At 37.3% G+C, this 24,777-nt stretch overlaps 1 protein-coding gene across 7 annotated transcripts; it reads right to left on the bottom strand.

The window, feature by feature from the left end:
• Window positions 1-573: 573 nt before the first annotated feature.
• Window positions 574-22,785, bottom strand: TRPC1 (transient receptor potential cation channel subfamily C member 1). Of its 7 annotated transcripts, XM_086468653.1 has the most exons (13): window positions 22,650-22,785; window positions 20,666-20,820; window positions 19,332-19,433; window positions 18,249-18,451; window positions 16,680-16,811; window positions 15,188-15,383; window positions 12,462-12,798; window positions 9,186-9,325; window positions 6,955-7,098; window positions 2,704-2,879; window positions 2,341-2,542; window positions 1,616-1,810; window positions 574-801 (listed from the first exon to the last, which is right to left on the bottom strand). In XM_086468653.1, exons 1-13 carry the CDS (start codon window positions 22,783-22,785, stop codon window positions 574-576), a joined length of 2,346 nt encoding a protein of 781 aa, XP_086324779.1. The 7 variants fall into 7 exon arrangements, with proteins under 7 accessions (XP_086324779.1, XP_086324780.1, XP_086324783.1 ...); XM_086468654.1 differs by lacking the exon at window positions 19,332-19,433; XM_086468657.1 differs by lacking the exons at window positions 6,955-7,098; window positions 19,332-19,433.
• Window positions 22,786-24,777: the final 1,992 nt, after the last annotated feature.

The following is a 24,777-nucleotide window of genomic DNA, read 5'->3' as shown; positions in this document are numbered from 1 at the left end:
TGATGATCTGATTTTCTGTATTCTATAAATGTTAGTACACAGTCAATGTTAACATACGAAACGTGGCACTAAAACTGCCTCTTTCAGAGCCATACGGTCTTCGCGTGCACTGTAACCTACAGTCAAACATAATTTCCAACTGGGCTGGAAATTTCCCATTATTCTATATCTGACTTTTCTATTAAAAATAAACACAGGCTGGATTTCTGTTTTAAAAAGCCTACCTTCTCCCACAACTTGAAAAACAAGTATTAAAAAGGAACAAACAGCAAAAATAGAAGAAATAAACACATTGTGCTAGTCATGAAGCTCTAATACGACAGCCACAGCCTGAGGAACATTAAAAAAATTCCTATATACAAATTTTATATACACACTAAGATTAAGAGCTTAAGAAAATCACTATGTCTGTTTTTGCATTTATTTCCACCACTTCTGCATCTAGCTGCAACTCATGCAAATGCAGTTTCAAATGTATTATTGTGCAATAATCTTCTGTTTGGTCTGGCCACAGAATTAGGTAAACACTTTCACCTATAGGTATCTACACACTTTTCATTTAAAAGTTAGGCCTTAGTTTCTTGGATAAAACATAGCATATTTAGAAGTTCGAAAGCCAAGCAGGTCTCTCATTTCGTTTCGGAATTTTGACAAGTCTTGCCTCAGTTCGTTTAGGTTTTCCACAGTTGCCTGATCCGTGCTTTGCATCTTCTGCCTCATGGAAGTCAAGTAACGGTGGACTAAGCAACACATCACCTTTTGATAATTCTCATCTCTCTTCTGCTTCAGATTTCTCCATTCCTTTAAACAAACATCACGCACTTACTATGGAAAAGTGTTTTTTGAGCCCTAAAGCCCGTATACAATTATACAGAGGAAAAATATGAAAAAAATAACAAAGCTATTTTATAGATACATCCTGATGCACACAAATATACAATGCATCTAAATTGCCAATAAAATTTAAATTAAATTATAATCTGCTGCACCAGCAAAACTGAAAATTTTTAATCTACCTGGCTTGGTAATTGTCCTAAGAGCAATTAAGAGTTCCATAATCCTGAATGCTTCAGTGCACATTCCATAAAGTCTTTGAATTTAGTTTAATGCTATTTTTGTCATCTAAAAGATGCAAAATCAGTATGCAAAATTACAGGGTAGAACAAAAACATTTATTTAACACAAACACAAAAAAATCCACCTCCCAGCAACGAGAGGCTTCAGTGATTCTTTTTGGTTATTTATTTTGACACATCTGTAATGTTTAAAACCAGTTGCCTTCTCCAAAGAATACTCTAACCTCACCATTTGTGAGATTAGCACACACTTCCTTGAGGTTCCTGTGAGTTTTCAATCAATCAAGGCATTTTTTCCAGACTGTTTCTGGGGGGATTGGGGTTGGAGGGAAGGGGGTTGAAATTCCCCAAACTGAAAGTTAATAGAATCTTACTTAAGCAGAAATAGGTAAGACTTATTTATATTTTGGATGCAACACACATTATTCTATAGTTCCTATTTATCTTAGTAGCACTCAAATGTGACAGGCTGCTTCATGCAGCAATTTGCTGATTCACTTCCAGCTTCAGAGCCTATGGCTTTCCCAATGATTTCTTACCTTTAGGCTGTTCTGACGTTTCACTTTGCCACTTGATGTGTGAGAGCAGATCCATTTACTAAGACTGTTGAAAAGATAACAGATAGTCTTCGGAGAGGGAATAACATTGAAAGGTGGAGGTAGCGTGCATTTGTCATCAAAGTAGCTAAGCCAAAGCTTGGCACGAGCAAACTTCCATTCCTTATCTTCATGATTCTAAAGCGTCAGAAACATTAACAGAGATCAGGAGCAAAAATATTAACAGGCTACTTCATAAGTTTTATTTTCTCATACCTGAAAAACTGATCATTATTTAACTTTGATAGTATAGTATTTTAATAAATTTGTTTTAATATACTAATATTAAATAATTAAAACCCCTCCTAATCTCTTCACTATATACTCTAGTGTAAATACAAAATGCAGCTATGAAGGTATAAACCCCCTATTAATTGCTCAAGCACCATACCTTACCAAGAATAGCATCTTGAACAGCCATTGCATCAGGAAAGTCTTCAGTACCCAGAGGGCTAAAGCCTTGCATATGTTCAACATGTAAAGTACCCATTTTATTTGGATGAAAGTAAACAAAATTTTGTAATTGAAGGAAAGATGCCCCTCGTGAGCTTAGAGTCAGAGCTCATCCATAGAGGTCTGCAAATTAGTCTAAACATTGTAGGAAGAAGTTTGTATAAAATCCAAAGATACAGGTAGCAATTATTGGTAACTAATCAGAAACCACTTACTGCTATCAGCTGAAAACTCTTATGAAGCATTGCCACAAGGAGTTTAGTTAATACTATCACAACCACCACATTGTAGGTACCAACAATAACAGCACCCACAAAAGACTGTAATTCTTCACCATAGCTGAAACGTGTGACAAAGATTGCTACATGTGCCAGGGAGAATATATACCAGAACAGAGCAAAACACGTGCCAATAAACCTACAAAAACAAGAAAAAAAACCAAATCTGGTTAGGTAAAGCAAACACCAAAAGCGATCTACTCAATGTACATTCAAGTTCTGTGAAAAATTTCAGTTTTCTTTAATTACTAGGAATTAAGGGCTAGAACAAAACAGCTATTTGATAGATATCAAACTCACGAATGGAATGTGTCATTGCTCTGTTGTTCACAGAAAATACCCGCACAGTCCTTTTCTTCATTTACAGTAAATCCTTTATCATAAAGTTGTGTCAATCCAATTGTGAATGAGAACAAGACAAGAAGAAACATGCCCAGAAATTTTCCAAAATCTTGTAGCATCTGCCCCATTGAAATCTGTGAAATAGATTTATTTCCAATTTTAGTAAAACGTGTAGTTATTTATCTGTATTCTCTCCCTCACCCTCGAATCAACAAAAAAATACCTATTTAAACTTTAAATGTTTATCTAAAATTTAAGATGCTAAACAGACCTCAAAATCTGGAGGTACCATTTTTCAGTGAAAAATTCTAGATGTTAAAAGGAAAATTTAAGTCATTTTACCATCATCTGATAAGTTCATATCCTTCAATTAACATAAGCAATAGTATGTACACCTTATTTTTTATTTGTAATACCAATGGTAATAAGGAACTCACAAGTCAACAGAAAAAAGCAGTAAATGAAATGCATTTGAACATAAACACCATCATAGAAAGTTAAGAAAACATTTAATAAGGACACTGAATTAATCAAAACATTTAGAATCATAATCGGAAAAAGCAGTATACCAAAATCAAAATACTAATCAAAAAGTAGTATACCAAAGCCCATCTGCAGAACACAGAATTAATTCACTGTATGTTTTGTGTAAGATTTTAAATATACACGTGTAGGTGTAAGCACATACAAATTGAAGGTTGTAAAGTATAGAAGATTAAAGTCAGATCATTGGTTTCCATTTCAAAATATCCTATACAGAAGTTTGCAACCGTACAAATGCAGCACCTTTAAAACAAAAAATTATGCTTGTGCATTTTTCCAACACAGAGAAGACCTTGACTTGCTTTTGTCCTAAGTGTAAATTTTTACACAGTCACAGCATAAACTGTTTACATTGTTTAAATTACCCTTCCTACAAACTTCTTCAAAGAACAATATACTATTACAAAGAATGCAAATATATAAAATGGGGTTGGGTAAGTCTAATCTTCTATATAAATCAGTGTGTGAAAAGCCTGAATCACACAGTCTGTACCAAATCACAGTCCAGAATTGTTATCATGGTCAGGTTATCATGGTCAGGTTTTGCAAGTCAAGTCTACTGGAAGATAAAGTGCCAGCTCCTGCTCCCTCCCATGCTGCAGGAAACTCACTGAGTAGACCTGCTGCACAGCAGATTGTCTCTGACTCTTTGCACCGTTTGCCACGGTCATGGAGAATCTGCAACTGTAGGCAAAGCTATGCAGTAATTATATCATTTGGTCAGAGGATGAATGTAATCCCCATCATACTGTTTCATCATGTCCAACCCTTTGAAGAAAAAAACCAAAAACCCAACAACAAAACATTTACCCTTTAACAGACACATGGTCGCAGGCAAGAGAGAGAGACAAAGTAGATGAAACAGGAATGCACAACAAGTTCAAACCACCCAAAACTATTTTGGTTGGAATAGAGTGTAGTAACACAGCCCAAATACCAGTTGCTTTCTTCATAGTGTCATGCTATTCCTTTCAAAGTATTTAGAATTTCTAAACATTTGAAATCTAACCATCTAATCTAGGGGAATATTATGCTATCTTCTGTTAATAATAAAAAACCACCATGCACCACCAACTTAAAAATCTGTATTAACGTAGGCTGTATTAATCAATAAGTAAAATAACTGAATGCTTAAAAATAACTCTAAGAGCCAAGAGAACATAGTAGCTGCCTCCCCCCGCTCCCTGCCCCTGTTGGGTTTCCATGCCATATTTGATTACCACCATTTGAACTTTGTGACCTACTTTCAGAAAATACTGTAAGAGTTGTTGCACAAGCTGTACTGGCCAACACTAATAACATAAGCTTCAGTGTGCCACTGAATGGGGTGACTGTTGACTGTTTTTATTTACTTAGAAAATTTCATAACATAGGCTCCTAATAAAAAACTTGTGAAATATCTAGTACATAAATAAATATGCACAATAAACAGTGAATCTCTTTAAAATATGGAGCGACTTCAGCATTCAATCAATTTGTATAACAAGCCTAATGCTTACTGCAACATCAAGACACTAGGATGCAAGTACATTTCCATGTAAAAATATATAAAAAAATATAACAATAATTAACAGCAACATAGTCACAGCTAGAGAGAAAAGGGCAAGAAGTAAAACAAATAAAACCCTGAGAGGAGAAACAGGCATCTTCCAATAATATTAAACTGGTTACAGGAACTATGAACATTCTTTTTAAAGCATTTTCTATGATGATTTTAAAAAGCAATTTAACAAGCAATTGTTTTTCTTTTTCTTGTCAAAGAAGGACTATTCCATGTGAAACAAAAATATTCTAAAAGATAGTTATTTGTGCAGCAAGATTAAGTACTCTAACTCATTAAAATGAGCTAAACATTCAAGCTGGAGGTTTTCAGCTAGATTCTAAAGCCTTGATACAAGACCTACTGATCTGAGCCAAAATTATTTACTTCAGAACCTCCTTTGGTATAGCTCTAGCTGCAAAGCGAGGGTTAAAAAAAACCACTGCACCCAAATATTGAGTCTGCCTTTATGCTTAACAGCCATAATGTTTCTTGCAGGATACTTTCAGATCATCTTCTTGCCACAAAGCTCTCAAAACTAGTCCTGTTCATTAGAAGAGAGGACAAAACATTGATTTGACCTATTGACAGATTCCATCAGTATAATCACTGGATGACTATCCTATTTATTCCAAGTGTCTTTTTAGTCAACAGACACTTGCAAACCCAGTGACAATGTTGACAGCCAGCTATATTAACTACATCCTATCACCATCGGGGAAAAATAAATAAATAAATAGAGGGGGAAATCATCGGTACAAGAAAGCAGTGACTTGTCTGATCTGATTTGTCACCATAAATCCCTCAGGAAGTGGGGCCAGAGAAGCTGGAAGCGTACCTATGCAAAGCTTTTTTCAGTAAGCTATGCTTTTAATAACAGATGCTTTAGTTTGTAAGTGCTTTTCACTGGCAAAGTAACAAAATCAGTCAGTGCTGAGGACTCAAGCTGAACAGAAAAACTGCAGAAGGGAAAAAAATGTTGCTAGTGGAATAAGAGGTGACTTCCACTCTCAGTACCTTTAGGAGGAAGCTTTCTTCCTCTTTTTTATCTAAAAAGGATTAAGGGAGGTAATTGCATCCTGAATTTGATGTCATAATAATAGTCCAGGTTCCTTCCCCTATCCCCAAAGGTACTAGACCTTCTGTATACGGTCATATTGCACTCTTGGGTCCACAGTTTATCTAAAGTTTACCATGATGAATAGCACCAAGACTAAGTGAGAGGGTCTGTGCTTAAAAAAACTAACAAACCAACAGTACACGGCATAAGCTCAGTAGAAAACTCCATGTCTGCTCTCAAATCAGGAAAATAAAATTCAATTCTTTGCACAAAAGCAGGCTAAATTTCAACTTTAAGTTAAAAATTTGAATTTAGCTTAGAAACTGCTGTGGACTACTGTTCCAGCATCACAGCACAAGACTGTTAATGCTTCCCTCCCCATCTCTTGATGACTGAATTAAATGTATTACATAATTAAAATGTGGGGCTTTTCTGTCATTATTACTCACTGGAAGACTCCAGCAAATTCCAAGTAACAAGAAACCTGTTCTCCTTACTTACAACTGGCTACAAATAGATGACCATGTCAATGCTCTTGAGAGATTTATATTTTTCAAACCAAAGCAATCTGCACAATTCAACTCAACAAGCAACTTCAGAGAGATCATAGACATCCACAGAAAGGCTTTGGATTACTCTTCCTTGCTACACATCTCATTCATCTATCTTTTAAAGATAAGAAATCATTTGCACAGAACTTTATAGGAAGAACCTGATCCTTACAGTTTTCAAACTGCAGACACATATGCTGTACATACATGCTGCAGACACGTATGCTTAAGCTAGCAACAGATGAAAACAAAACCACAGTATAGGTACAGTTATCAAGGAAAAGACATTGTAACAAAGTGAACTACACCAGGTCTTCTTTTTCTTACCTTTTCCCATCTAAATCAATATGTTTTACATGAGAGATTAAAAAAACTTCAATGCAGTTATCACTTCTTTCTACTTTTTACTTTCTGATTTTCTTATTTTAATTTCTTCTTTTTCTCTTTTCAATAAGACTTTTCATAGCCAATTAAAATCAAGTTTAATATTTTTCTCAAGCAGTAGTGATACTCACCTGGAGTGGTCCCAGAATAGAGCTGGTTGTGTACATGAAGAAGAGACGCAGATAACTAAGAACATTAGCAAAAGCAAAAAGACCTTCTGCCACTAGGGTAGGATGGAATGCATCCCAGTCCTTCCTTTCAGCATAATCATGAAACTGCAATATAAAAAGGACAAACTGAGATCACTGACATTACAAATACAGAAATGTACCCATGCACTGCTCCCTAATTCTGTCTCCAGAACAGACAATAGCATACAAGAAATTAACGCATACAATTCATAGATAGCTAACGTCTTTCAGGTATCTCCCTCTTCTTAGATAAAGACATTTTAAAAGCCAGAAATCAGATGATTTAAATTCAACACTCAACTCTGCCACTCATTTGCTCAGCAAAACATTTATTCCTCTGTCCTGCTTTCCCTTCTACTCTGTTTTGCATGGTTTGTTGAAACAGGGACTCGTGTACTTTATAAACATGTGCGTTGTCTAGTGTACAGCCCTCAGTCAAAAACAACATTAAAATGCTACAAAGAAAACTAACGTACACAGGCAATTGCAATGTGGTGCTAGCTGGTCTTAAGCAGTTCTAGAAAGATTTAGAAAGACTTAGGACCTAGGGTTTCTTCAGTGGATTTTATGAATGACTACAGAGAATGGAAGTCACAAACTGTTGGTGTAAACACACCCTTAAAGTATATCCACTAGATACTATTCAACTATTCATGGAATAGCCACAGATCACTAACTTTTGGCTTGGCTGAAAACATTCTGCATTTATATTACCAGCTTCTGCTGTCTCAAAATGGATGTTCAAAAACTAAGGAACTCAAAACTGCTTTAAAATAACTTGCCCAAAAGTGTGCTGCACAAAGAGAGTGAGAAACAGGGATAAATATGTCTTCATGCATTGCAATTGCATGTGTACAAATCCTTCTGCTACAGAGACTCTTCCTTTATTTCTTACAGCTTCAGTGCCTATGATACGGACTTAAGGTGTAAACCAAGCATTTTTATTTTGTTTTCTAAATAATTTATAAACTATCAATTTTGCAGTATAGAAGTGGCAAAAAAGGCATCATGTGCCTGTTACACAGGACAGGAGTTCTGCATCTTCAAAAAGGTTACAACTTAAATTAGTAGGAAAGGGCTCTTATCTCAGTGAAGGAACTACTGCTACAGACATGTGCTCGTTGCAAAGCAAATGGCTGGGAAGGCAGCCCAACATGGCATTCTCTCTCTGTTTTTTCCAAGAAATGGACCTTTCCTTTCCAAATGATTACCAGCCTCTGAATCAAAGCAAGGATAGGGAAACGAGCCAAACACCAAGTTGGGAAAAACTGAACCAGTTTATTTCCCTCCCAACTGCCAGACAGCTGTCAACTCACAGTTTGCAATACAAAATAATGGTGCTACTGCACTGGCTTGAATTTTGTTAAAATATTCATATTCAGTTGGTCTGGCAGCTTGCCATATGTTGTGCAGCTAACACCACATGCAAAAGAATGGGAATAATAATTTTCAAAACTTGTATCATCAAGCAAATCCAGATGGCTTTTCAAAGAAAAAAGGCTCCTCAATGGGCTCAGGGCTTTCTTCCTTAATAAAAAAAACAACCAAGCAAACATACAAAAAAAAATCCCCGCCCCACAAAACCAAAAACGATTCAACCCCCCCCCCACCAACCACCTATGACATTTGAGTATATGTAATCAAAATCTAAAATAAAACTTTCTGTAACAAAAAAGCTTTAGGCAATCTAAACACAGAGATTACCATTAGCTTTCAGCATAGTACTGATCTATGGAATCAGGTGAGCTCAAATGCAAAATCAGATGAGCTGTACAGGGAGATTTCCCCAAATGAAAATCAAGCCCTTTGGAAGACCAGCCAGTTCTTACAAGGAACACAGTAGCTCTGTTTGGGGTCCCTGAGTACTTAGACATGTCTTGATGTTTTTTCTAACTCCCATTTGCCTTGCCAACTTCTCTTTCAAGCTCAAGGTGCAACAAGACCAAAGATCTTGACAACTACATGGCATATACTACATAGAACACTTAACTTGGAAGCCTAAACTGTATCCACATAAGTGTACTACATTAGTAATAGTCCACTAACTACAACATACTACTGCTAACATACCACATGTAACATATCTTCACATATTTTCCAGCAATGTACAAAAATTGTATTTGCCCAGTCAGTACCAGAGGAGCTTTGGATCTACAAAGACAGGTGCTCACCTTGTTATGGGCAACTACTTTGAGAGCAAAAGTTGCCAAATACAGGGAATTCATGACAAAACTAAGCTGATTACGGGATTCTTCTAAAAAGTCTTCTAAACCATCATACCAGAGTCTTTTAACATCTGACCACACCATTCCTGCAGGGAAAAAAAAAAAAAAAAAAAAGCCAGGAAAGTCAAGCCATTGCATTGAGTAGATAATTCTTTTACAACTAAAGCACTTTTGACTGAATTTTGTAAATGATATTTTAGCAAAGAGAAAGAAGCAGAGTAATCAAGTAAATTTTCTAAAAGTATTGCACTGGATTACAAGCATTAATAGTAAGGCAACAAGATGTTTAACCTTTTCAGGCCTACTTTCCAATTAAGACAGACATTCTCTAATAAAAAGGGGCATGAGAGGAAATGAATAAGAGAAAAATTGAAGAGGAAAAAGGTCGAATTTAAATAAAATAGAGGACTAGAACAAAAATGCTTTTTCTGGATAAAAAGTATTCACCTTTTTCCAAAAGCACTATAGAAAGCATTACATCACTATATAAAGTACCAAGTATTTTTGGAAGCGTGTAGGTATTATAAAACATTTTTTAAGAATAGTCAGCTCAGTAACTGTTACTGAAAAGATCCAAACAGTAAAAACTTTTCCTACCCTAACTGATACTAAATAACATGAGCAGAGAAAAGAGACCACGACTTAAGACTGCAAAAATTAGAAGTTTAACTGAGAGCAACATACATTTAAATGTTCAGACTCTTAATAGCAAAATGAATTTTACCATTGTTAACCATGTCTGGCTCTACGGAAAAAAACAGTTGCTAAGAATTCTACCAACTTGACTTTTTTATAAAATTTGAAAGGACCATTAGATGAAATATAATGGCACCTTTGACTTCTAGGAATAATCAGTAACTTTTTTTTTTTTTTTTTTTTTTTTTTTTTTTTTTGAGTACTTCAGATGTATACTATTCTATTTAGGACAAGAAGAAAAGCAGCATGTGTATAAATGTAAAGCAAAAAGTGTTAAGAATTGGTTCAGTTTTTAGGATGTTGCAACTTCTCTAAAACTTTGGCCCAGTAAGAGCAAGATCCAGTGAAAGGAAAAAAAAAAAAGACAATCATAAACTTATGCATGACTTTATTTGTTGAGTCAGCTTTACAGCAATGTTGGAAGGCATAATAAAATGTGTGCTATGCACAGTTCATTAAAAGACTTACATAAATCTCTCTTCCTGGCTATAAAGAAAGTATTTCTAAACCAGAACCTCTGTGCCTCTCCATATTGATCGCCATGTATTTTACACTAAATTTGTCACAGAATCGGTAAAAGGAGTTGGAGAAGATGCTATAATGGATGTTATTTACACACGCAAGATTTTGAGTTCTCTTGTTTTATTTTTCTGGGGAAGACACTTGTATGATTTAGGCTCAATAACTTGGAAAAAGATAATTACTGTATTCATGACTTTGAAAGTTAATCTAGTAGAACACAAAACTAGCTGCTAACTTTAAGTGTAAGAAATTCTGCTGTGGCCATTTTGACACTGATTTTTAGAAAGTATTTTAATGGGACTGTGGAAGACAATACTGATTATTGTTGCTTGGTTCTTTTTATTCCAGTTGATTTTGTCACACATTTTCCAAATACATTCTTTTCGACTTAATGAATATTTGTAAGAAAATGGTACAATATGTGATTGCAAATAGGCATTCAAGCTATAAATGCAATTACCATTTAAAAAATTTAAGACTCAATAATGTGCAAAGTAACCAATGTTAATGATATATGTTACTTATAGGTAATTTTTTAATTCTCACTGAAATCCTCATGTTGAAGTACTACATGAAGAAAATAAAATGTTTCTATGGCCTTTCATTAAAATTTTCAAGACCACCTAATGACACACTTTCTGCCTACATTAGATTTGATGGAACAGAAGAATTTCTAAAATTAGATATTGAATCTCAAAACAAAGGAGGAGTCTGTAAGACCCACTTGTACTCCATATTTCAAGGTTTCAAGTTTCTTTTAAGACCTGCATGCATTTTTCTGTGGGGTACTAGGTATTTCCAGAATCTGCATGAAGTACTCAACAGTTTTAATATAGCTAAACAATGAAAGGAATCACCATTACAAAAAACCCACCCTAAAATAACAAATAAACCACCCACAACTACTTTGATAAAAAATGTTGTATTTTCAACTACATGACTGTTTTTCAGAAGTCCAGTAAACCAAATGATAGACATCTAATTACCTTATATTAAGGTATAATTTTCCATGAATTTATCTACCAAATTTTAATGTAAAACCAAAAATATACCAATCATTAAAAACACATTAAAAGGTTTTATGAATTTCCAACCAAAACAAAAGTTAATGAGCACTCAATAAAAATTATACCTGTGCTCCCTCTACTGCATCAACCAGAATTAACATGCATCCTTTCATGTTCAGTTATGGTAATCAGTGACAATAACATGGAGATGGAAAAAAGTACAGCAAAGACAGATCATCAAGTGCAACTACTGACTCCACACAGGGCAACCTAAAAGTTAAACCATGTATCTAAAAGCACTTCCTGCAAAAGAGAGCTGGAAGAAATTAAAAGTTTCATGGATTGCCAGCTGATGAAAAAACAAAACAAGTTTGACTCACAATGATTAAACCACCTACTACTAAATGTACTACTAGTACCTATTCATGAAAAAAGATTGGAAAAAAAACCTCTGAAGTGATGTCTGAATTAATTTTATTCCTCAACTTAGCACCAAGAAAAACTAGTCGATGACAGGCTCTTATCTGTTACAAAACTATTAAACTATTAACCTGAGGAACACACACTAGCTTTGCCTTCAGGGTTTTTTTTTTTGTTTGTTTTTTAAGAACAGAATTTAAAAGTGTCTAGGAAGATACATAGCTTTTACATTAATTTGTTACTGCACAACTGAATCTCACTTGCATCACTCTGAATGCTACCAGTCCTTCTGAAGAAAAATTCACATTCCTCCTCTGTTTGATCCTACAACTTTCTGTTTCTGATACTTCACTGTGTGTGACAACTAGAGATTATTCTAACACTTCACATCTCTTCCTCAAAACACGGGTTTGTTTGGTTTTTGTTTTGTTTTTTTCTCACCTGTAATGCTGTTCTCTAAGGAGTAAACTTTGGTCAAGCAATGAACGACATGCTAATTTCAAAAGAAGGCAGTATAAATCATTATTGTTCAATCAACATCAGCAATTGTCATTCCATCTACCTAAATCATACCTACCAATTAGCCATATTATCAGAAGATAGTCTATTCTTTCAAGGGCTGGTCCCATTGTATTCTTCTTATTCTCATTGTAGACAAGGGAATACAAATTAAGTAGCAACAGAAACGTGAAATATGAAGCTCCATGAATAATAAACTTCATAAAAGGAGTATGAATTATTCGACCTACTCGAGATTTAGGGGCTAACAAGTAACATAAGGACAAAACCGGCCAGAAAATGCCAACCATCAAAACAGTCAAAATTTTCTTGCATGTGTGCTTCCGTCGATAGCCTGCCATCTGTCCAAACCATACAGTGTTTAGAAACTGCTGGCAGTTAGACTGAGCAACAAACTGGGGATAAAAAAAAAAAGAAAGAAACAAACAACAAATCAGTCTCGGGTTTCTTAATACAGATTACTAATTTACTTTCAAACTATGTGCAGTTACCAGTGAATAGGAAAAGGCAAGAATATTAAGTTGAAATAATTATCTCATAGGAGAACAAAAGTGCTATGGACCTATTATGACTATAAACATCCATAATTTTAATTTCCTTCTAAAGCCAGCAACTAAACATGAATCACACATACTAGACTTCTAATGGTTTTGAAGTCAAGAATGAGTTTTGATTTCTAATTATTTAGAAAACTAGCATATAAGTAACATCATACCTCAGACAGCTTCACTGTCTGTTATTAAAAAACACAGTGATCTTATCTGAAGGAAATACTCATCCACATTGTAAAATACAACATCTTGTAAGATAAGGACGAAAGTGGCCAGTTTTATATGTATCAGTTCTTAAAATCATTATGGCTCTATTCAGCAGGGTTAATTTTAAATCAGAGTAAGGTATCTTGCATCAGTCCCTCAAAAGAAGATAGTTTTGGTCTGAAGGTTATGAAATTCTACAAATTTCAGCTGCTTATTTACATGGAGTTACAAAATAATATTTCATTAGAGGATGCTTTGTCATGTAGTTTTAAAAAATATCAACAAAAAGAACCTTGATATTACCTTCACATTTTAGAAAGCATCACAAAAAAATGTCTCTATAGTAAACCTACCATGAATGAAACATATTCTGCAAAGAAACTTTCCTCATACCACACAAAAATTGTTATTCTCCAACCACTGTAGTGAGAAGAAGCTATACTCAAAACCAGAAGAACATCTGAAATACCTCAGATGCTTGTTTAACCTATACCAGAAATGTGTAATGCTGGTTCTATGGCTTATGATTTTTAAACACTATGTATTTTAACAGTTTCACAAACAGTTTAAGCCTAGATATGTAAACCAGACAAAATTAAAATGCCTTCTACAAATGCTGACTGAAAATGGATTTTGCATGGAAAGGAAACTTTCTCTCCATCCTCAGTTCTTGTACTAGAATCTCACTGTCCTAGGTTACAGTGTAAAATGTGCCCCCCCCCAAAAAAAAAAGTATTCTATTACCATCTTCAGGAGCTGTTGAGACCAGGTGGGGCGGCGCTCCCTGCCTCCCCCCTCTGGACTATCTCCTGTTACTGGGCACAACAATGCCTTATCGCCTGACCCATCGGTAACTCGCTCCTGGGCTATCTCCTGTTAATGGCCCATCAAGGAACTGCCTCACGACTCCCCATCCCATTGTGAGATGCTCCGCCCGGGGGGAAGGAGCCAAGCAGTCAATGCCAAATAAAAACTGAGATCTCCAACACCCTAGCAGCCTTCTTCCACTGGATTCCCAGAGGAGCTTTTCCCCTCACTGGAGTTCCAGAGGACAAGAGCTACCTGCCTACCACTGGACCTTCAGAGGAAGATCAGACTCTTTTACCTGATTGCTGCTTCCACAGAACTACATCCATCGCTTCAGGAGGACTGCAGCCATCATCTTATCGGACTGCTACTGCCACCCTAACAGGGTGTCAGGTTGTATTCCTGACTCTGTCAGTGTAAACCAGTGGGTTGTTTTGTTTTTTCCCTGCCTTCTGTTATATATATATATATATATATATATATATTAGTAAAGAACTGTTATTCCTATTCCCCATATCTTTGCCTGAAGGCCCCTTAATTTCAAAATTATAATAATTTGGAGGGAAGGGGGTTGCACTTTCCATTTCAAGGGAGGCTCCTGCCTTCCTCCACAGACACCTGTCTTTCAAACCAAGACACTCACAAATACCTATTTACCTTTTAGTACAGCAAAACTGAAGTTTCTAATTTGTGAAAGGATAAAGAAAACAATGACCTACCACATGAAGTCAGTTCCATACTGATAGCATAGAAAGGCGCTGCTATTCTGGAACAGAGGCGCTATTCAGTTATACCAGCATAGGTCTAACATAATTCTGAACAGCACAGATGAGGCCTAAGCCAAAGCTGAACAGCTAATGACAAGCGAGAAGATGATAAATCGTGTATGGCACTTTAGGATCAATGCTTCCCTAAGTAAGGATTTAATGAGGATCTGAACAAACAATTACCACTACTAGAGCTGTTCATAAAAGAGCGTTAGTCGATACTCCAATACAGAAAACACTACATTCTTCTCCACAGTAAATACTGAAAAAATACTCGGTATCTTGCAATATCATTTCCTTGTTTCACACACAGATTTCCTGTATGCTACTATCTCTTCTATAACTCTAGCAAATTTATTTCCACTTCTATGTCTAGAGGCAGAACAACAACTTAAATTAATTACTAGCAAAATATGATACAGAAAACCCATCAAATTACTGCAAAGACAAACCTCTTTTTGATTATACTTGATTGCAAGTTTTAAGCGACTTAAGTTCATCCTCTCTTCCAACAATCCTCGCTTGTCTACATGTTCATCGCTAGATGTGTGATTCAGAATAACTTCCAGCTCCCGCGAGTTCCGTGCTTGTGCAAGCAAATCTTTAGCAAAGGTTTTGCACTGTTGAGCTAGCTCCTCATAATCATTTCTGAAAGGCAGAGAAACAGTACATACTATTACACTGCTCACATATTTTCCATTAAACCATCTACTATCCATTTTTGGTTGGGATTGTATGTTATGCTGAGAAAATTTATAAAAACCCAACAACAGTCACATGTCAAGATCCAAGCATTCTGAAGGCAACTCTGAGTAGGTTTCACCATGCAACATGACAATTACACTTCAGTTTAGTTTACAACCCCACTAGATAGAAAAAAAATTGAGAAACAGACTTACAGTATATAAATTTTTATCTTGTAAGTTCCATACAAAGAGCTAAAGCTTAGAATTATTTCCAGGAGATAAGAAAGTGTAGTAGTCAGAAAATATGACACTGGTAATTCATCATTTGGACTTTCGACTTGGAAGGGAAGTTGGTTTGAGTTTTGCTTTATTCCTGTCATCTGAAAATTAAAAACTATTCACTGAATACTATTTATTAATGTAATAAACAGAAGAAATTACACCATTTGCTTGTTTCACCTGGCACACAGTCCATTTTAGCACCAAGTTGTATCACAAAATGCAACTTGTTGAACTCTTATTAAGAAAGACAATCAGCTATAAAACCAGAAAATTCATATGTTGTTTCGGAAAGTAGAATTTTACCCCATACGAACATTTTCTTTCATGTTCTCATAAAAAAATACATGCTTTTGGGCTGGAAAGTTTCAAAATGGTAGAAACCTGCATAGTTTAAATATAAAATTATACTGAGCATTTGTTCATTAAATAGAGCATTTTCTGCATGAAATCTACACACATATGCATATTTATATATATATATAAATAAACACACACACACGCGCTGCCCAGTCTTATAATATAAGGAGCAAAATTAAGAAACAATACCCGAAACAAGTCCCAACATGAGTCAGGTCAGTATAGACAAGGTGTTGCATACATCTACCTTGATGTAGGGGAAAAAAAAAAAAAAGCAGAGTACTAATGAGATACTGATATGATTAATAGGTGTGTGATCTTGAAATAAAGTCAGCATTTAGCATCATTTCTGCTAATTTTTCCAGAGTAGAGCTGAAATTTGAACAGTTGGTGCAACTATACATGTTGAACTGTATACACCTAAAAGGATTTAAAGTAATTAAACTGTCAAAATGACTGCTAATGAGGCATAAATTACATAACTGGTTATTATGTCTAATTATCAGTTTAAACACTCCAATCACAAAAAATTAAGAATAAACCTTTTCTAATGCATACACATTTCTATATACGTAATTTCATAAAAGTATCAAAGTTGGTTTGTGTTTTCAATTCCTACCTGAATTCAACCTCAACAAGGCTTAATTCTTTTAAGTCTGCACTAAGTTCAAAAGCTCGCAGGATTGGATCCTCCTCTGTCAACATGATTAAAGCAGGACTGGCCAAACACCGGTAAATGTCAAGACGAAACCTGTGACAAAAGAACAGCAAGCAAAATTACAATGTTTCATTTGATCAGCAGTTTCAAATTCCAACCTATTCAAAAAGTTTGCATAAAACAGTCAGCTGAAAGACAAAACAATTGGGTTTCTTAAAACCAGACACTACAAGCATTAAATGTGATAGGTCACAGAAGATATTGTCCTTCACGTACTTAGAATCCCTACCACTCTAAGTATCAAAAATTGGCTAAACGGGTTCCCTCTTCTTTTCCTCACTACTTCAACTGTTATCAGTACATCTGCAGAAGGCCACCAGTTAAGTAACAGTATTGGTAAAATTTTGACATTTTAAGTGTTACACAGTAGCTCTTGTGGTTCTTCAGGTGGAAATATGACAGGAAGTAAAGCACTTAAGCCAATCTTCTATTTTAACAAACTAAATTACAACAGTGAGGAACTTTAATGTGCAACACACACACACAAAAAAAAAAAAAAGTCAGGGAAAGCATCTGAAGGGATGTCTTCCTCTGGCAAAACTACTGACTCAAACACTGAAACAAAGTCCATTATCCATTCTAGTTTAAACTAAGAGCTGTTATCTCAAATGTTTCTATTGTTTGCTTGGGATACCCTGACACCTTTTCTCATACTGAAGTTAATGACATGGCGACATAGCATATGAAATGGATGTGGCCATTACAGGTACCAGAATGTGGCCTGTAGTAGCTGAATACCAGTAACAATTATCCTTTCACTTCCCTTATTTTTCAGTCATCTGGATATGTACTGAAGTTAATGATGTAATAATTAATTTTATATTGTTAATTGCAGTCCACTCATGACCTTTGAGCTCTGTGATTTTTCACCCCCACTCTCACATAATAAATTGTATTCAACCCTCAAATATGTTGTCAAGTTAATTGGACAAAATATTGTTAAGATCGGTAAATCCCTCATTTGAACCTTTATTAAAAAGCTTTCTACTTTCAGAAATAGTGAAGAAGAAAAACAAACCCATCTTTAGTTTGCATTCATCAATCCACGCTACATAAACACTTTTAGAAACAGGATACAGAATTATTCACCTCCTCGTTCTGGCTCCAAAAAACCCAAGTATTAACTAATTAAGAAAAATTTTATTTGCATAGTTCCTATGCTCTCAAGCCAAAAATAGCTAGAATGTTTGTGACATAACTAGTAGAAAGGAAAGGCACTCGGCTTAAATGCACAGTGACTAATAGTATAAAACCAAAATGAAAAAAAAAGCCACTGCCTCCTACCAGCCTTTTCAAGCACAACCATCCCCAAGAACTACCACCTCTCACAATAAAGGCTACAGTATATTAAAGGAATCCACTCAATCTCACATTAAAAAGAAAAAGGAAATATAATAAATCTGACCCAAACAATATCATAGAATTAAGACCAGATTATTTTTATTATTGTCTATGACTGGTAAGTCTTACCTGGAATGTCGAAGACTATCTTTTTTGTTCTTTGCAGTACAGAGCGTGCATTCACAGCCTACAGCATGAGGCTTGGGTAATGATATATCTTGCTTTAATAGCATGGTGAGAATTTCATAGTTGTTACGATGAGCAGCTAGAATGACAGGTGCCACATCCATGGTTGTCGAGTACTCTGGGTTCTGAATGCGTTCCATTAGTTTCTGGAATAAAACGTAGGAAGTAACTAAATTTATTACACACAGTTCTACCTCAGTGCTTACAAGTAAGGGTTTTTTTAACTGTTCAACAATGAATCTCTCCTTCAAAATATTTTCCTATGTTTCATAACATGAAAATAAGGAAAACTTTGTAGCAACATTCAAACAACTCTCAGATAAATAATGGAAAAAAGAAAAATGGACACAGAAATGTTACTGGTTTATTTACATAGAAAACCTGACATTCAGTGCCCACCTTCTCCAATATACATGCATGATATTAAAAAGTGTATTTCACTCTAGTTTGAGAAAAAAATATGTGTATATTTACAATCTAAGCAGAGAAAAAAATATCCTGACTGTACCACACTGTGTTACACAACACCTTATTCCTTCCCTCCCTCCACCTCTACTTGTGAACTTTTAAAAGTTCTTTGATACTTGAGCATTGCCAAGATGAGATTCAACTAATTAATTTCAAGGTTTAGATTTGATGTTTAGAGATTTGCTCAAAAAAAATCTATGAAGCTTCCATACATTAATATACCTGTTACAGGTCAAGGCTGCTAATTACCTTGCAAACAGTCTACAAGAAGAGGTTTAAAACCACTCCATTTTTCTCTTTTCTGGACTAACTAGGCATCTGTTAGCATTCGGCACATATAAAGCCACTGGATTCCTCAGGTGGTAAAGCAATATTATGTATTCTATTGTTTAAGGCATAAGAGGCTATAAAAATAATCCCTAATGCTCAGATTCTATCACCTTACAGATGTAAAATTTCTTTCAAGAATACTGTTTCAAATGCTGTGGTTACCCAGAATGCAGTAGCACAGCCCCCCACTCCCTGACCAAAAAAAATCAAGGAATAACAACACTCAACTACAATAGTTGGTCTGGAGGATCTTTTTGGTCGGTGATTAAGTAGAATGTCAACAGCTCCCACCACTTCTGAGTCAATAGCCACCAAAAGTGCATCCGATGACTAAGGAGAAAAAACAAGCCATATGTGAAAACAGCAGTAACTTAAACAGCATAAAGAGTCAATCTGAAGCCAAAGCGCATTTTTTAAAACTCAAAGTACTAATATTCTGTATTATCACTATGTGTATGATTAGGACACAAATTCAAGTTGCCATTCCAGGAATTCACATAGCATTACTGACCATTTGTTTCACTGCACAAACCACAGAAGAACCAATTGCAGAAATTACTTTCCAGCAAAGATGATGAAAGATATTTGCAAAAAATCAAGTTCTAAGCAACAGTTTATCGGGTTATTAAAAATGTTAAAAGCAAGCGTCTGTGTAACATAATTCAGGCATACAGGATGCTTCAGTCCCCCATTCGTAGTTCTGTGGTAAAACTAGGAACATAAGCTTTTTTTCTGGGCTGGTAACTACTTCCGAAACTTCTCTTGAGTTGAGCTAAGCAGCTTTTAATTTTCACTACAGTTGATATTATACTTTCTAACTAACTTGAGAAAATTCAAATTTTTAATTTAAAAGAAAAAGACATAGCTTTTATTATCGCCACTGAAAAGGAGATCCAGGGAGGGGAAAGCTTGTTGGTTTTTTCCCATCCAATATCAAACAACCTAACAGAAGATACTACTTTTCCCTGTCTAACATACTTAAGCTATCAGAGCTACAGCTCTCCCAGCAGCAGCAGAGATGTTGCATATAGTTAAGAAAATATTGTTGCTAAGAACTGCCCCTGCTGTCAAGCACAGATCAAGTTTAACAAGAAGGCACTGCAAAAACACATGCTTGCCTTAACTTAAAGTCATATAATACAATGTGTATTTTTCTAACTGTGTCACCATTTTAGAAAGTACTATACTTCACAGCTAGAGATCTCTGCATTCTACACTTTTTAATACGATGTAGTCTGAGTATATACTGTTTATTTTGCCCAAAGATAATGTATATGTTATCTTTGCAACAGGATTAATACTTAAATAAAATTCAGACTTGTTAATATCATTAAAAGTGTTACTACACATTTGCCATGCAAATAAAATCCCACTAAGAAAAGTAAATTAGTGAGAAGAAAACACTTTCACAATTACTAAATGGACAAAGAAGTGAACTGCCTATAAAGACAGATTCTATTTCCTTCCACGCTCTGACAGACTAACAGAGAAGATATTTAAAGAGTAAAATACACAGATTAATGACTACACTGAAAATTTTCAGTAACTTATGTGTTTTATACCTGGCAGCCATAATCCAAAAGAAGCTGTAGTATGTCCAGGTTTTCATTTTCAATGGTTATGGTAACAGCATTTCGTCCGAGCACATCCACACAGTTTATGTTCATTTCGCCTGAGCTGTTCTCCTCTAAGAGTTTCTTAACCATGTAATAGTCACCTGCACAAGTAGCGTATGAATGTCACTTAGTATTACTATAAAGCATTAAAAGCGTGTGAGCATTATAAGTACCAGCTACCATCAAACAAGACAACATTCCATCAACAACAGACATTGACTATGTCAGATAATCAACAAGTAAAGGCAGATCAGCATTCTCTCATCAGGGAAGAAACTGAAGATATTTCAGGAGGTCTCTTTCAGGGAAGCATTAAGATGTGTACCTTAATCCACACTTTTAACTCCAGTCCTAAGAACAAACACACACACAAGCATGGGTACTTTTCAAAACTGGGGTGATAGCTCATACATCACCTGTGAGACACAGGAAACATTAAGTTCAACTACATCAGAGAAGGCTTCTTGGTTCAAAAAAGCCATAGGCTCAGAAAAGCCTTCTCTACAATGCTACAGACAGGTTTGCATCTTCCTTGAGCAGAAGCCCCATTAGTCTTCTCTGTATCACTCCAATTTTAGCATATGTATCATCAAAGCAGGTGAGATATGATGCTGCAGTGTTATAAAATTCAAGCTAGCAAGTCCAATAAGCAAGCAAAGCTAACTACATCAAGATGTACATAAGATGCACTTTCCCATTTTACTGAACCAGACACACCAGGCTGCCCTGTTTACTATTATTCTGTTTAATTGATTCTTCTTGACAAAGATAAAAGCTTTGAAATATTTTTGTCTCTAGCGTAACGCGTTATTTTGCAGCATAGAAGACCACGACGAAGACAGACCTTAGTGTAGCATACTTAAGGAGCAGATGTAGAACACCTCTATGTGCAGCAAAATACACATAGACTCAGTAAGAGTACTAAACCAGATGTTATACAGGCTTTTTTTTTTTTTTTTTTAATTTTTCATCGTGCACCCTTTTAGCCTCCAAGCCTCCGTTTATACTTCGAGAGAAAGCTGTGAAGCTGTGGCTCGGTCCGATCTTCAGGAGAAGCAACACCAGCAGGACGGCTGGCAGCAGTCCAGCTGTCTAACAAGAAGGCACCCCGCACAGAGAGCACCAGAACAAACTTCCTAAGCCCGCTGGCTAACGTCACCACAGAAATACTCCTACGGTTCTGAACTAATCCAAACACACGACCAGCAGACAGCTCTGCATATAAACACACCAGCTTCTATAACCATGCTTACATCCTAAAGTACACACAACCATTCAGCACATGATTAAAAGCCTGTCTCAGAGTCCAACATTTCGGACGTTCATATCAGCTTAAGACTGTGTTTCTACTCAAGGCTAACTAAACATACGCTTGAAGTAGTGTATTTTAGAAAGGACCATGGGTCCTAACCACCACCATGGGTGCAAATCACAGGAAACTAGTCTCACTCATTCTGGGGAGGTCTAGATAAGCCCTCAATTTTACAACATACTCACAGGCTTTAATAGCGAACAGAGCAAATATCTTACGAACTCCCCTGACACAAGACGAACTCCGTCACAAACACGGAAGGAGCTGGCCCACCGCCCCCCTTCTCCCGGCGCCCGCTAGTACCGGGGACAGAGGGAGGCGGCGGGGCTGCGGGGCCGGAGCAGGGCGGCCTCACCGCGGGGCGCCCCCTGAGCCGGGCGTCGAGGCGAGGCCAAACGCCGCGCTGCCCCCGAGCAGCAGCGGCCGCGCAGAACCCGCCGGCCCCCCAGTGCGAGGCGCGGGCACTCGGAGCAGGATTTACCCTCAGCCCCCGCCCAAGCCGCCGGGGCCGGGTGCTCTGCCCCCGGCGGAGGCGGGCTCGGGTCCTCGGAGCGAGCGGCCGAGGCCTCCGCTCCCCAAGGGAGCGGCAGGCGGTACCGGGACAGGCCGGGCCGGTACCTTTGTCGCAGGCCAGGAGGAAGAGCTTCTCGTCCAGGGTGGTCTCCTCCTTCACCTGCCGCACGTCCTTCAGCGCCAGCAGCTTGTTCGGCGAGGCCGAGGCGGACGGGTCCGCGCTCTGGTACAAGGCAGCCATGGCGCCGGCTCCGCCAGGCCCATCAGAGCGCGGGCGGGGCGGTGGCGCGGCGCAGCGCGACCCCCGGTGCCCGCTGCCACCCCGCCGGGAGCGCGGCGGCAAAGGCCGGCGCTGTCAGCCCCGCGGGCAGGGCAGGGCAGGGCGGAGGTCGGCTGCTCCCCGCCGCACTGCGCAGGCTCCAATGGCGACGTTCCCTCCGCGAGGGGCAGCGGGAGGCGGGCCGCTGGCGGCTCTGGCGGCCGGCCGGCCGGCCGGGGAGGCAGCCCTGCCGCCTCCGCCGCCCCGTCTTCCTCTGCTCCCGCGGCTCCGCGGTTTGCCTTCCCTCCCCACAGCTCCTAGGGGCTGGGGGCGGCCGGGGATGGGGCCTGTGCTTGTCAGGAGCTGCGAGGAGGAGCCCGCGGGCTCTCGTCGAGGGCGCTCGCCCTCTCAGCACACTCCTCTTCTGTGACTACTCGTAGAAATCAGATCTGTTTTCCCTTTTCATATTAAAATTATGTGCCATTTTGTCCTTAACTTCAAAAAGACATTTATGTTACAAGCTACGAGACAAATTAATTTTTTGTGCATTACTCCAGTATGATAAACAAGAATTCAGCACTTGTGTCCGTGGTGTATGTTTGCAGCAGAGAGAAGCACAGAACCAGCTTTACTAACCTCAGCTGAGCTGTAAGGATTAATGTAAGCTCCCAGTCTGACTCATTCTTTGAATGTCCTTTAGAAAAATCCTGTTTGATTAACACTTGCACTTTTAGAATGTTTGTTTCAGAGAAGACAATTTTTTCAGATGGTTTTAACCATCATTTGTCCTTCAACACATAGCTCTTACTTAGTTTGTAGGTCATAGAAGCATTAGGGTGGAAAAGACCTCCATGATCATCAAGTCCAACCATCAACCCAACACCACCAGGCCCACTAAACCATGTCCTCAAGCATCAAACTTTTGTGCTGAGAAACATGAGATGGTTGCCACTGAAAATCAATTTCAATTTGATCAAAGCAAGTTTAAAGTAATTCTGAACATATAATAATGAGCGACGTAACTGTAGCAGATTTTTCCCTAAAGGGATAAAACACTATGGCAATAGTTTACACGACAGAAAATACTGACCCTTACAGAGGAAGCTGCTGAGCGCCTGGCCAGGCAAGTATAGTAGTTTAGAACCATGTACTTCAAGAAGAGATCATTTATTCTTGCAGCACAGAAGAACTCAATTGAGGCTATCTTGAACGAGGACTTGTTTCCAGAATCAGGGCAAAACACTCAAATTTTGTGCAACAGCTGGTCAGTGTTTGGAACTGGGAATAGAAACCAGGTAACTATCAAATATTAATAATTTATTCTTGTCCAGACAATACAAACCAGTAAACAGAGACAAAGGGATCTAAATCCAAGCACTTGTCTCAACTCCCAAGATCCTCTTATATAATGGAAACTAAATGGACACATCTTTTTTCCATTAATATGTTGTGCAAGATACTGAAGATGTAACGGTTAGTCCACTCATCATGATTCTTGAATTCTGCCACACTCTTTTCAGGAGCTGAGAAAGTAGCAGCTTCATACTTGAACAACCAACTTTCATTTCTATTTAGTTTTCTTTCTTTCTTACTGTTTAGTTTCTGGTAACAAATTTATTAAATGTCCAGCTCCACAATGTTTGGTGAAAGTTTACAGCTGCAGAGAAAGGAGTATAACTACTTACTTTGAAATCAATAAGAAAATAATTGTGGACTTCATCTCATCCAGACAACACACCATTCTTTCTACACAAAACGTCTGCTCCCATAATATATACTTTAGGAAAAGCAAAGGAGTAATCTATAAGGAAATGCAATACATTACTGTGAAACCCCAAACTGGACTAGCCAGCTCTTTATTGTTTTCTTATACAATATTTAATGAAAAATTAAAAAAATAATCAGATGTTTAGTTCAACTGCAAAAGCTAACACATATGCAGACCTAATAATGACATGATTACATTTCTGCTTA

Source organism: Leptosomus discolor, chromosome 7 (genome assembly GCF_034619465.1).
Source record: "Leptosomus discolor isolate bLepDis1 chromosome 7, bLepDis1.hap2, whole genome shotgun sequence".
Taxonomy (NCBI): Eukaryota; Metazoa; Chordata; class Aves; order Leptosomiformes; family Leptosomidae; genus Leptosomus; species Leptosomus discolor.
The sequence above is the reverse complement of the archived record's forward strand: the minus strand, read 5'-3'. Positions and strand labels throughout refer to the sequence as shown.

What these genes read in the sequence shown, in the direction of transcription:
- TRPC1 (XM_086468653.1), bottom strand. Translation starts at nt 22,785, where the DNA reads ATGGCTGCCTTGTACCAGAGCGCGGACCCGTCCGCCTCGGCCTCGCCG. An exon ending in TCTGATAATATGGCTAATTG is followed by an intron (nt 9,326 to 12,461) that starts GTAGGTATGATT and finishes TTTTCCCTGCAG; the next exon opens with GAATGGTGTGGTCAGATGTT. An exon ending in AGAGTTTTCAGCTGATAGCA is followed by an intron (nt 1,811 to 2,340) that starts GTAAGTGGTTTC and finishes CTGACGCTTTAG; the next exon opens with AATCATGAAGATAAGGAATG.